Source organism: Gallus gallus, chromosome 8 (assembly GCF_016699485.2).
Source record: "Gallus gallus isolate bGalGal1 chromosome 8, bGalGal1.mat.broiler.GRCg7b, whole genome shotgun sequence".
Classification (NCBI taxonomy): Eukaryota; Metazoa; Chordata; class Aves; order Galliformes; family Phasianidae; genus Gallus; species Gallus gallus.
This window is the reverse complement of record NC_052539.1, coordinates 13,050,535-13,063,138: the sequence shown is the minus strand read 5'-3', so window position 1 is coordinate 13,063,138 and position 12,604 is coordinate 13,050,535. Positions and strand designations below refer to the sequence as shown.

The 12,604-nt window shown below is 40.8% G+C and overlaps 1 protein-coding gene across 1 annotated transcript; it reads left to right on the top strand.

Annotated features, from left to right (window-relative positions):
- Positions 1-3,029: 3,029 nt before the first annotated feature.
- Positions 3,030-12,395, top strand: RWDD3 (RWD domain containing 3). The gene is given in 4 exon segments (NM_001277556.4): positions 3,030-3,130; positions 7,046-7,530; positions 8,222-8,337; positions 8,436-12,395. Coding segments are annotated over 4 exon segments (801 nt in total). The 5' UTR covers positions 3,030-3,045; the 3' UTR covers positions 8,551-12,395.
- The last annotated feature ends 209 nt before the right edge of the window (positions 12,396-12,604 follow it).

Here is a 12,604-nt window from a genome sequence, read left to right as displayed (position 1 = left end):
CAGTTAGATGCATGGAGGATAAATATAAGGGCCTTTAAAAAGCACTGCTAGACTGCAAATGTATTCCAACTAAAAGGAACCACAGCCTCCCACTTTGGGTCCTAACCAAAATGTTCACATCACCCAATGTCACTAAGATAGCTATTAAGTCAAAGCGGTGTTCAAGTCCAAACAGTATTTTCAATATGTTCCCTAATAAACGTTTTTGTTGAGGTAGCGCTTTTCCAGTGCTTGTTATGGTGCTTACTCTGAAGCTATGAAACAGAATCTTCCAAACTGATAATTTCCGGGCGTATATTGTAAATGATAACAGAAGGCTGGATGAGTTAAGGTAACTTGTTTTCTCTTTTAATGCAAAGGTACAAATATAGCACGTGTTTAGTATATATTATTTTACTCTGTCCTGATAACCAGCATAAAACATAGTGGAGTAATTCAAAGATGATGTGAATCACTGAAGTATTCTTATTATTCTTGAATTCCTGAAGCTGCATTTGATAGGGCTCTAGAATGCTGTACATAATGGAGGTGGCCCTTCAAATTAGCCACGTTTCTAATTTAGAAGATGCCTATGTATGTGTGTATCTATGGAAGCAAATAGCTTCCTGAATTTGTGTGTTTGATTTTCTCACCGGTATAAGCATATTTGAGTAAAATCCTTGCAAGCTCCTGGACCCAGTCTTGGGAGCAGCCTCTATTCCAGGTAAAGAACTGGTGCAAAACTTAGGGATAATTAGGTGAATTGGATCTGATCAGATGGATTCTTAATGAGTTCTGCAGAGATGCTGTCCTTCAGTTCTCTCTTTCCCAGCAGCAGCTTAGCCATCACACTTGCACTGTGGTTATGGGTTTTTCATTATTGTTTGCTCTGTGATTCATGAATGGGCAACTTAAGAGATTTTTAGGCTCTTAGTGGTCATTAAAATGCCTTCTAGAGTACATACTTTAGGGCTGCTTATAATTGTGGTAGCTGGGACAGCAGGTTGACTGGCATGAAAATGATGGCAAAAAATACGTAGAAGATCCAGATCAATGTTTTTTTCAAATGTCTGTCTTCTCTGTCATTCATAACCTGGCTTAAGGGGAGAGCAGGTCTAAATGGACACTTTTATATCTAATCGCTGGTGGTTGTCAACATAACCCCAGATTGATTGGGAGTCATAATTACAGTGAGCAGAAAGCAAAGGATGCTACTTCTGCAAATAACACTGGGGAGATTAATTTTTCTGATGTATGAAAGGTTGTGTTCTGTTTGCCTTGTCAGGCAAAGTGAAAAATACTGATATCATCAGTGGTATATCAATTTATGATAGGGTTCTGGGGGTGTTTCAATACAGGGTAACTCCAAAAAGTGGGGTTTTTGAACTTTATTTGCCATGTGTTGATGTGGAAACAGCCATTTAGAGAAATGAATAAAGCTAATGTTTTTCTATCAAACACTGCAATGTTTGAAGAAATTAAAAAAAAAAAAAAAAAAAGGGGGGGGGGGGGGGAGGATAGATCTTGAGTTCCAATTTAATAATAATGGAATATGAAGGCCATATCGTAGCTGTAGAAGTTCATTTCAAATTTAAATATTTAGCATTTTCACTAGTCTGTGAATACAAGAAAATTTATTACATTAAGATGGAATTTAGATCTTTGACATGAAGGTGATATTTTCATAGTGTGAAAAATATCAAGCTGACATTATACTGTCTCATTTGATGACTTCCAAATGTCAGAGTGCAGTAACTTATTCATAGGGACCTCAATGTCTTGTGATAGTGTCAATTTAGAAGACATTTACATCAACTTTTTTTTATTTAAACATGTAAAATGGAATATGCAAAGTGGATGAGGAGAAGGGGGAAAGACCAGGGGCAAGAAAGTTCTCAGCAATAGAATGAGGCACTTCTAAGGCTAATTTCCACAAAGCCTTCTGAACAGCTGCATGGACTGCTGCCTTGCAGCACTTTTGACAGCTCCAGTCTTATGTCTGTGCATGTTCTTCACTTGTTCCCCACTCAGCACCCCAGCATTTCTCGGTATTTCAACGGAACTTAAGGCATTAAAAATAGTATAATATGCTTTGCTGAATAAATAAGCCACCCATCCCTTGCTTCCAAGTGATTTGTAACAAACTTCAGTGACACACACCCACTGCTGTCTAGCCTTTCAGCCTCCTGTGCTCGTGTTTCCAGCTGGGGGCCCTTAAAATGTGGAAAGTGCCGAATAATACCCATGAGATAGCTGTATGTGGTGTTGTTGCCTGTAGCAGGCCTCAGCCAGATGACCACCAGGAGAACCATACAGGCACCATCGCTGACTGCAAGAATGGAGACCAGTTCCACCGAGGCTCTCTGTGCACTGATGCCAACAGCTGGGGCTGACCTGGTAGCTCCTTGCCCACATCACTGCTGTACTAATGTCTATGTATGTGTACACCTGTACATGTCACCATCTCCCTGTGCGGTTTGCTCAGCTGTGTGAAGCTGTAGCACAGCTCTGATGGTGTTTCTGGTACGCCCACTGCATGCTGTGTTTCCAAACTGTGCTACGGCTGCGTAGGGCAGCTCCATGTTCCTGCGTGTACCTCGGCGGGAGGGAAGGGCCAGCTTCTGGCGCAGGGGTGGTCATTACACCAACCCCTCATCGCCAGTGCTGTTATGTGGTATGGCTCTATGTAGGGCATTCCAGAAATTGTCACGTGGACCTTTATACCTAGGAACGTTTCTTTACAAAGTGCTGGGCAATGCAGGACGCCCCCGCACCCAGCGTCGGGCCGTGGCCGCACCCCAATGCAGACTGCACAGCGCGGAGGCTGCCGGACAAAATGGCGGCGGCTCCGCGCGGCAGCTGAGGGTGGTATGTCTGCTCCTGGTGCAGCCCACGGCCAGCAGCTACCTCAGGGCTCGCGGGGCGCCCCCATCCCGCGCCATCGCACCGTCGTACCCCTCTCACGGCCCTCCTCGCCCGCCTAAGCCAAGGGGCAGCGCAACGTCGCGCCCTGCCACCGCCCCCAGACGCAACCGCGGGCGGAGCCGGCTGCGGACGGGCGCGGCCATGTCGGAGCAGGCGCTGGAGGAGCTGTCGGCCCTCGCCGCCATCTACTGCGAGCCGGGCGCCTGCGAGGTGCTGGCGGCCTCAGGTGAAGGCTGCTGCGGTTCTGCGCGGCGCGGTTCCCGAGCGGTTCCCGCTCGGCCCGGCGCCGTCCCGCTGTCCCGGCCCCCGCGGTCGCTTCCCCGGGCATGTCGAACGCTGTAGGGGCTTCGCGCGGCCGTCCGCTTCGGTGCGCTGCTGACCGCCCGGAACGACAGGAGGCGCTGCGGGGCCGCTCCTCGCGCGTGGCCGGGCTGCGGCACGGGCTGCCTGGTCGGCTGTGTGCGTTGCGTTTACGGCGGTGTGCGGCTGGTGCTCCCTGTTTGCCCTAGGCTGGAAGACGAGCAGATCTGTAGCGCTCCGGGGTGCTGCAGGCCGGGAGCTCAGCGGCACAGGTTGTCTTGGGGTTCCTCTCCCTGGAGCCCTGGCCGTGGCCCTGGGCAGCCTGAGCTGGGCTTTGGGCGAGCTGACCTCATTGATCCCTGCCAGCCTCAGTCTGTGGGAACAGCCCTTGTTGCTTTGGTGTGCAGTGGCGCGGGGCTGCCCTGCAGTGACTCTCTGTAAATGGTGACGAAGAAATTCACTGAGTAAACCCTATTTTTAAAATTTGAAAATAGCCATTGAAATAGATCCCTAGAGAACAGCAGGCTGTTATTTGAAAGGAAGACACGTAGGCAGCCTCAGAGGGACGCAGACATCAGCACCTGTGTGGAGAACAGGGTAGCCCTACAAGTGGAGGTGGTTGTGTCTATGTCTGCAGCACATCTCTTGCCCTGCTTCTCTTTTTTGCAGTTGGTATTTAGAGGTGTATCTTTAAAATATAACTGATGAAATGTCTCACCTGAGCTTTATTTTCTAAAAGCCATTAAGTTCAGATGTGTTATTTCAGGCAGGAATTGAAAATACAGTATCTAGGCTTAACAGATACTTGTAACAAATGTAAGCTTATCTGAACATTGTGTATGCATGGCTGTCTCTCCATCTCTGCTTCACATACAGCAAAATGTTTTTGTGTTGGTAAATTACCAGGATGTAAAAGGCTCAGAAGCCTTCCAGGCACACCGGGAAGTGTCGTAGATGCTCAATGCGGACAGACTGGTGTATTGTACTAGTGTTACGTGGCCTTGTGAGGTTGTTGCCATGATCTGTTAGGACCATGAATATCTGGTTGATTTCCATTGTTTTCAGCTGGAATTGAAAAGGTTTCTTACAGTAATGATCGTTGGAAGTTTTCTTACGTTGCGAATTTTTGTTTTGGAGTTAGGAAAGCCTTAAGTTAGTCTAAAGTAAGGTTTTGCTGTAATTACTAGCTTATATTTGCTTAATCTCTTCAAACCATAGAAATTGTCCTTGACAAAACAGTGCACAGGTAACTTCCAGTGAGGCTCTTAGATTCTGCTGTCTCTCATACGTAAAGAGTAATTTGGGTGTAGATCTATAGAATCAAAAAGGAGGCTGTTGAGGGTTTATGGCTTTGAGGAATGGAAGAAAATGCTTTTGCAGATCTCTGGGTATGCTCACAACCTCATCTTCCCAGAATTTGACGATGAACTATTCAGAATATAAAATATGTTTTTATCCAAACCAGTGTGTTGATGACTTTAAGTAAACTAATTACGGCATATCATTCTTACCTTGCATGTCTATTTAGAAAGATTAACATTAGAGATAGAAATCCGTAATTTACTTGTTAATCTGTTCTTTTCCCATTTACTCATCCAGTTTGCTATAAAAATATATTTATATATTCCAAGCTTGTACTTTAATAGATGCCATTTTCTGAATGTAAAAATAGTCTGCATGTGTTGCACAAAATGCCTTTGGGCAGGAGAGGAGGGGGATATCTGTCTGGCTGACATAGAACATAAGAAAAAATCTGAAGTATACTAGAGCTAAATATGCTGATAAGCGTGCCGCTGTGGGTGAAAATAGGTTAAAATGTATTGAGTTTAGTCGTATTAGCACATTAAATGCCAACAGAGGTCATACCCAAACCTTTATTTCAGAAATAATCACCATTTTGCTGCGAAGGCAACTCAGACCTTGTAGTGTGTGCAAACAAAGGATATATTTCTTCAGAGCCTCGTTATGAAGGACGACAAGTGTCACTCTTTGTTCTGCCGGCAGTCTGCAGTGCTGGTGCAGAACGTGGGCACCGCAGTGCTTAAATAAACTTTGCACGCCGCAGCCCAGCACATGTTTTGAACAAGCGGTCCTTTTTAAAAGTAGGTCTGAAGCAGATGTAAATGGATGTGGCCAGGCTCTGACTAATCTGCTTTGGGATGTGAGGCTGCATGGCTGCACTGGGACCAGTCCATCATTGCAGGGAGAGGTGTGAGGATGTGGCAGGCATATGGATGCATGCAAGGCAGTGGGAGGTCCTTGCTGAAGGGGCAGGGTTGGCCTGGCTGCTTCTTCAGCTCATCTGTGGGCTTTGTGTTTCAAAGTATATAGGCAACATGGTGTAAATTGAAGTGGCTGTTGGGCAGGCATCAGGTGATGCTGTTGTTCAGCCAGAGGGTGGGGGCCTGGCAGCCCATGCTATTGTAATGCTATACTTCAGTTATTGAGTTTGGAGGGTTTGCTTGTTTTATTTTGTGACTGCTCTGCCTTTGAGTATTTTTTGTCTGAACTAGGAAGGAAGTTTGGAAGCAGACCTTTGGCTAAAGTCTCTCAAGTACGTCTGTCTGTCCAAGTCGCTTTAAGTTTCTTTCACTTAATAGTGTTTAAATATAAAGTCACAGAGAGCGCTCAGGTTGGTTAGCAGTGCTGGCAATGCTAATCAAACGTAATTCAGTTGACTGTCATGTGAAGGAAGATAAGGAAGGGGGAGAAGGCGGCAAGTCACTTCAAAAGAGCTCCTCAGAAACTCAGCTCTGCTCTCATCTGCCTTTCAAATCTGGCTTCTTCTGCCCTCCTAGAGTGAATCAGCCTGATACTGTAGCAATTTTTGTGAAAAATGGGGTGAAGTGTTTGGAATGCACCAAAGGGGTGAAGCAGAGAACATCTGAGGAAGATCACCTTTTATCTGATACCCTCTTTTTTGATTGCAGAGGAGGTCAGGTCTTTGTCCCCTCTTTTCACATTACCAGGTTTTGTGTTGCTTTTTCTGTGAAACAAGAATGGTTTTATTGCAGTCGTATTCATTTCATTTGATTCGTATTCATTGATTTGAATTACGTGATTTATCAGGAGAGTGTGGTCTTTTGTCCTTCATGCTCCATGCTGTATACTTCTCATGTTGAATATAATTCTGTTCTGAAGTAGACTGAGAACATGTTTTGAGTACCTATGCAGGTGTATAAACATGAGCTATGGATATATATATGGATGCATGTATGGATGTATGCAGTATTTTGGACCAAATGCACAACAGAGATATTTTGATTGTCTTGGTTCAACTGTTGCAAATGTGGAGAAGTTGACAAAAGAACTAAATGTAGTTTCTCAGGAAGTTGTACAGGACAAAGAATTTGTGACTTTTTTTCTTTCCTTGTCTCTTTTCTGTGTTGAACTGCCTTTGAATGGTTAGATCTTCAAAAATACACAAGGCTGTGCTGGTATTGATGGTAAGAGCCCTACAGATTTTTTTCTAGGAGCACAGTTACGGCAGTGCTCTGTCCCTCTATTTTCAGTTGTCCTCGCTGCTGCTATTGAGCTGTAGAAGCTGACTTAAGTTTTTAGGACAATTCTTTGTTACTGGCTTGTCTAGACTTTAAAGGAGCCAAAAGGTGTAAATGCTTTTCAGGATGTGTTAAATAATTTTCCTTCTAGTATGATATGGAAGTGTTTCATTTTAGGATTGAAGCTACAGTTATTGGTTGCACCTCCCCATCCCTCCAAGAAAAACACCACATTTTTAGTACAGAATGACATTGAGTTGAATTGATAAAAGATATGAAAAACATAATAATGTTTTTCAACTTCAAGCAAACTATTAATGTTTATTTTCTGTACTTTCCAGAAACAGATGGAGTCACATTTAGAATTCAAATCAGCGTGAAAGAGCTGCTGGATACAGAAATACTTTTAAAGCTGCTATTTCATTTACCAGTCAATTATCCATCGACTCTACCAGAAATTTCTGTTAGCTCGGACCAGCTTACAAGGGCCCAGTGTATGGACATAAAAGATAAATTACTTGAGCAAGCGAAGAAGCATCTTTCTGAACCCATGGTGCATGAGCTGGTTCTTTGGATACAGCAGCATCTTAAATATGTCATTAAGCAACCAGCAACAGTTTGCAATGAAAAAACTACTTTGTCAAAAGGAGCAAGTACAGAGGATGCTATCTGGATGCTCCTTTTGCATTTAGATCACATGAGAGCGAAGGCAAAATACGTCAGAACTGTGGAAAAATGGGCTTCAGATCTAAAACTGACTGGAAGACTGATGTTCATGGGCAAGATAATATTGATTCTTCTTCAGGGTGACAAGAGCAACATTAAGGTGCAGGAACAATGAATGTTGACTAGTTCTATTGATTTACTACTGAAACCTGTGTCTGAATATTTTCTGTGTGTTTTTCCAAGATTAGCAATTTTGGAAGCAGAGTGATCAATAGGAGAATAGGAAGGCCCAACAACATGATTCCATGTTTAAGAAAGATAAGTTATGCTGTAAGAAAGAAACCAGCGAAGCCTGTGTCCCATATTCCATTGGATTCCCACTGGAATTCTGCTCTTGCCTTCCCTATGTTTCTTGACTGTACTATGCTAGATTCAGTCTCCTCTGTTTCTGAAACTCCTCATAAAGTAACCCCAAAGCCAGGAAATTTGTGATCAGAGAGTAATAACAGATACTAGTAGCTCATTCCTAGCTGTCTTCTGTCTTGTTACCATGTGGTGCTCCTACTGTACTTCTGAACTTGTGTTTATGTGGTCCTGCTGCATCAGGCGGGCCTTTATGGTGATACTGGAGAGCGTTTTGATCTTTCAAACTCAACATTTTCTAGATTACTTAAGACTGCACTCAGCTTCAAGGTGATGCATTGAAACAGACAATGCACTTTTTGGAATGAACTTTCAAAATGTGATTACTGTGTTCTGAAAAAGATCTTTGTTTCATATAGATCTCTGAGTTTCACTAAACTTCAAAGATGCTGGCTGACATTTAATATTTTGTTCTTTTTGTCACTTAGGAGTACTTGATTCTTCAGAAAACTTCTAAGGTAGATGTGGACTCAAGCGGAAAGAAATGCAAAGAGAAAATGATTAGTGTACTGTGTGAGACAAAAGTACAGTCACAGCATAAAAGGTATAATTTAATACTGTTGTGGATAGAAAAGTAACTGAATCAATAATTACATTCTGACAAACCAAGGCATATTCATGAGTTTCTCTTGTACAATGTAGGTTTCAGATGTTTGAAGTCAAAGAATATTCAACGCTGGATGAGCTACAAAAGGAATTTGAAACTGCAGGACTTGCAAATCTCTTCTCTGAGTTTGTGCCTCCTCTCTTAAGATAAAAATAAAGCACTGGACTCTGTGGCCAAAGTAGTATTTGACTGCAGATGCTGCTGGGAGATAAGACTATTTTGACAAACAAACGTTTCTACAGAAAAAAAAAAAAAAAAAAAAGAGAGAAAGAAAAAGGAAAAAAAAGGCAGGAGTTGCATTAAGGAGAAAACAACATATACGTTAAGAATTGATTTTTAGACTTCCATGCATGATATAACTTTCAGTGGAATGTGGAATTAATTATGATATTTGTGTGGTAAATGTGAAATATTGGGAGAAAATAGTGTTAAAAATAATAATCTTTCAATTAAACTGTTTTACAGTCCCAATTTTCAATGTTTTGTTTCTATCTCTTGTGATAGTGGTCTTCCATAATGGCCTGCTAGAAATTGTGACTAATTTCACTCTGGAAGCTTATATAAAGGTATTTTTCTAAAAAGCATAGCAAATAGATCTTAGTATGAGAGGACAGCATATACTTAACAGCCCTTAGGTGATTGCTAACATTTCTTTCTCTATTTACTTGAATCTATATATACTTGGATGTTGATTTAAAGAAAGAGCTCATGTGACTTTGGATATAAAAACCCTAGAAATGTTTTTCTTAATGTTAGTTTTTATTCTAAAATGTATGAAATCACTGAAGTGGAGAATTTAAATTGATTTAAAAGCTGTATATCATCTGAGGTAAAGCCAATTGTAGTGTTTTCTTTGGTGGATTTATGTCCTCAGTCAGATCTTCAAAATCCTCCAGTGTTCTGGCAATAGAACAGTAAGGTACTTTGTCCCAGCCCATATCAACATCTTGGCCACTTAAGTCTAGCTGGGGCCTTATCCAGCTTGCATATAAATCAGCTGAATATTCTTTCTGTTAATTCTGGGAATTGGATGGAATTGTTCTCTTAGTCATGTGATCTCAAGTTGTGTATGACTGCAAAAGTAATTGAGGTGTATGGCTATGGCCATCTTTCTTGCAAGGGTAGGTGCAGACTCTCCTTCAATTTCTTCCTCACTGCTGTAAAAGATATGACATTTATGTGCTTTAGAAAAGCCATTCGTGGGGTAAGTGGCTCCAGTTGCACTTGGTTATAAACTTGTGTATTTTCTGGAATGTTACTGTTACCTGATGCCTTCTTGGTTAACTGTTTGGACAGAGCCTTTCAAAGCAGCTAGGTGATTTTTGTATTCCAGAAGCTGTAAAAAGAAATGTAGAAAACAGAATCATAGTGCCATTATCACAGTTGACTTTGTTACTCACTAACTTACATTGGACAAATCAACAAGTCCAGTACAGAAAGGACTGTGGTATTTATGCTTGATTTGATGTGCTTCAGAAGAATTACAAATCTGATCAGCTTGATACTGTTCAGACAGCAAAGAAGGACATGAAAACTGATGTCTGTCTGATTCTGTCAAAGCAAATGTTTTTGCCTACCCGTCAATCAGTCACTTATTTTGAAGGATAGGAGAGATATCTTGTGTTCAGACAAGTAAACAATATTTTTAAAGGTTGTTCTTTTGGAAGAATGTTGCAGCTGTCTGTTAACAGATGGTATGTTTGCGTTTACTGGTAAAAGAGATGGGTAAGCCTGTGAGCCCCTGGGGCACAGAAGTCATCGAAATGCATGCTGTGGTGCATGTTTCTCCCTCCAAAGGAAGTGAAGCAGACACAGAAGTACAAAACGCAAGGAAACGAAGCCAAAGCTCCTGAGAATTGTTAAGAGAGCATGTCTCAGTGTCTGAAAAGTAAGTGAAATATATATAGTTATTGCACTAAGACATTTTACTTGCAAAAAAAAAAAAAAAAAAAAAAAAGGAAACAGAAAGAAGAAAACTGCAAAGAAAAATGTTTTAACAAATAAGAAGCTAACTTTCTTGTGGATATTGCAATATAAGCAATCTTCGAACAGCTTGTTTAGTAAAGTCCGATTTCCTATGGACTTGCCTGTGTCTAAATTGTACACATGAAACCTTTCCAGTAGGCAGGGCACTCATGACTGCTTTCCCAGGGGGATTTCCCTGTGTCTGACTGGTTATGATCTGCATAAATCATTAAAGGATCAGTAGTATTTTTCTTCTCAGTCTGCTACGTGTTTTCATCAAACCTCTTAGAACTTCCTTCATATTGTTAAGCTTATTTTACTTGGAATAAGTTGAATGTAAAACTTAAAGAAAAAATGTAGTAAAAATATGTATGCTTCCTTATGGGCGGCACAGCCATGTAACCATACCTTGCTGTGGAAGTCGGGCTGCAATGAAAGCTGTAGCAGTAGGACTGATGACTTGAATAATCAAATTTTTTAGGATGAAACTGTGGTTTAATTGGCCTTTATGAATCCCTTGTTTTATTAAGCGTGAAGAAAACAATGGGTGGATTAAGCAAGATACATTGACACTGGAGTAAAAACTCAAACCCAACATCAGCCCTACTTGCATGTTTGTTCTTATGTGAATGCATTGCATCCAGAGCATCTGTTCTAATCTTGATGAGATGTGCTCTGCTCCACAGGAGGATGTGCTACCCCCAGTCTTGGGTGGGCACGTGCTATTTCCAGAGGAGATGTATTTAGATGTCTCAGGCAGGTTTGTTACTATAAGGCATGTTTAGAGGGAAGAGTCAGGATAAAACTCCCTTCTTTCTGTATCATCTTTGAAAGCGTTATTTGTAATATATATGGACTGTAAGGGTTATAATTGATAGATCTTGAAAAGAAAATCTGTATGAGCAGCCAACCATTCATGAGAGTTTCATGGCTTTAGTGAAAGTAATGCAGAATTCCAGATGAGGGGAGTACTTTTCCTGAGAGACATCATAGTGGGATTTTTGGGAATTTGTCAGCCTTTTTCCCCTCTCCACCTATGCAGTCTCGTTTAAGATTATTGTTCCCTCCCTCCCTTCTCCCCATTTGTTTTTGTTATTCCAGGGGAGATGAGACACTGTAAGATGAAAATCACTGATTAAAAAACTAATTGAAAGTAGATTTGGTTGTTTTGTGAATAAAGCTAATTTCTGTATTTCTGTGGTTTTCTGTCATTTTCCCGTAACAAGACTGTATCTTATTTCTGTGTGAATGACACACAATATTAGAATAAATTGTGCACAGAAAAGCTGTAATGAGCCTCAAATTAAAAAAAAAAACAACAAAACAAATCAACAAACAAAACCATGTCACAGTGGAAAGATGTTTACATGGTTTCTTTTAGAAACAGCTTAATAAAACATATATATGGATGATTTAAAACCCAGCGTCCCTTGATTTGTTCAGCTTATCTGTGAAAATAGAAACATAATGGTGTTAGAGTTCATTTGGAGTAAGATGATGAAATGTTGCACATAGTGTATTTCTGTCAGAGTTTAAAACTGAGATGTCTTGTATTATGAAATAGTGCCATTGCAGGAATCAGCTTTCATATATCTTAGAGTATTATTAACCATTATTATCCTGGTTTCTTGTCCGTAACACGTGCAGTGCTGGCTGCACTCTGTTCTGGTTTTTATATTTTGTAGGTATACTTAATTTTTTGTTATATAAGAATCATGAATGTTTATATGCTTAAATATCAGCATAAATGGAGCTTGAAATGTAAATACACTAATAGCACTTTGCAGTTATTGTTCTGAGCTATTGCCATGCATAGGCTTTTTGCATCAATATTAGTTCATGTTTTCTAACCCCGCAATATTAACCTGCAGCAAAGACAACTCTTCAGTGTGACAGAAGAAATTGCCTAAAAGAGATATTTTCACATTAATTTAAGGAATTCTTTGTACTCTAAAAATGAATACCTTATATTTTCAGTCAGTTAGGTATTGATGCTTTAATTTTATGCTAATAAAGTAACAATCATTACACTTTTGATTTTCTTTGCATTCTTTAAACATGCGATGTTTGTATCCTCCATTAGAAAGTGGCTGACTGTGGAATTGTGGTAAACATTTTCTTTCCCATGATATAATAGCTTGGGTGTGAAGAGCCATTTTAGGATGAAACTTGAGATAAAAGATTTCTGCATAAGAACAGCGTCTTCTTATTGTCAACTCTGATGTTTCTGAGGATAAGA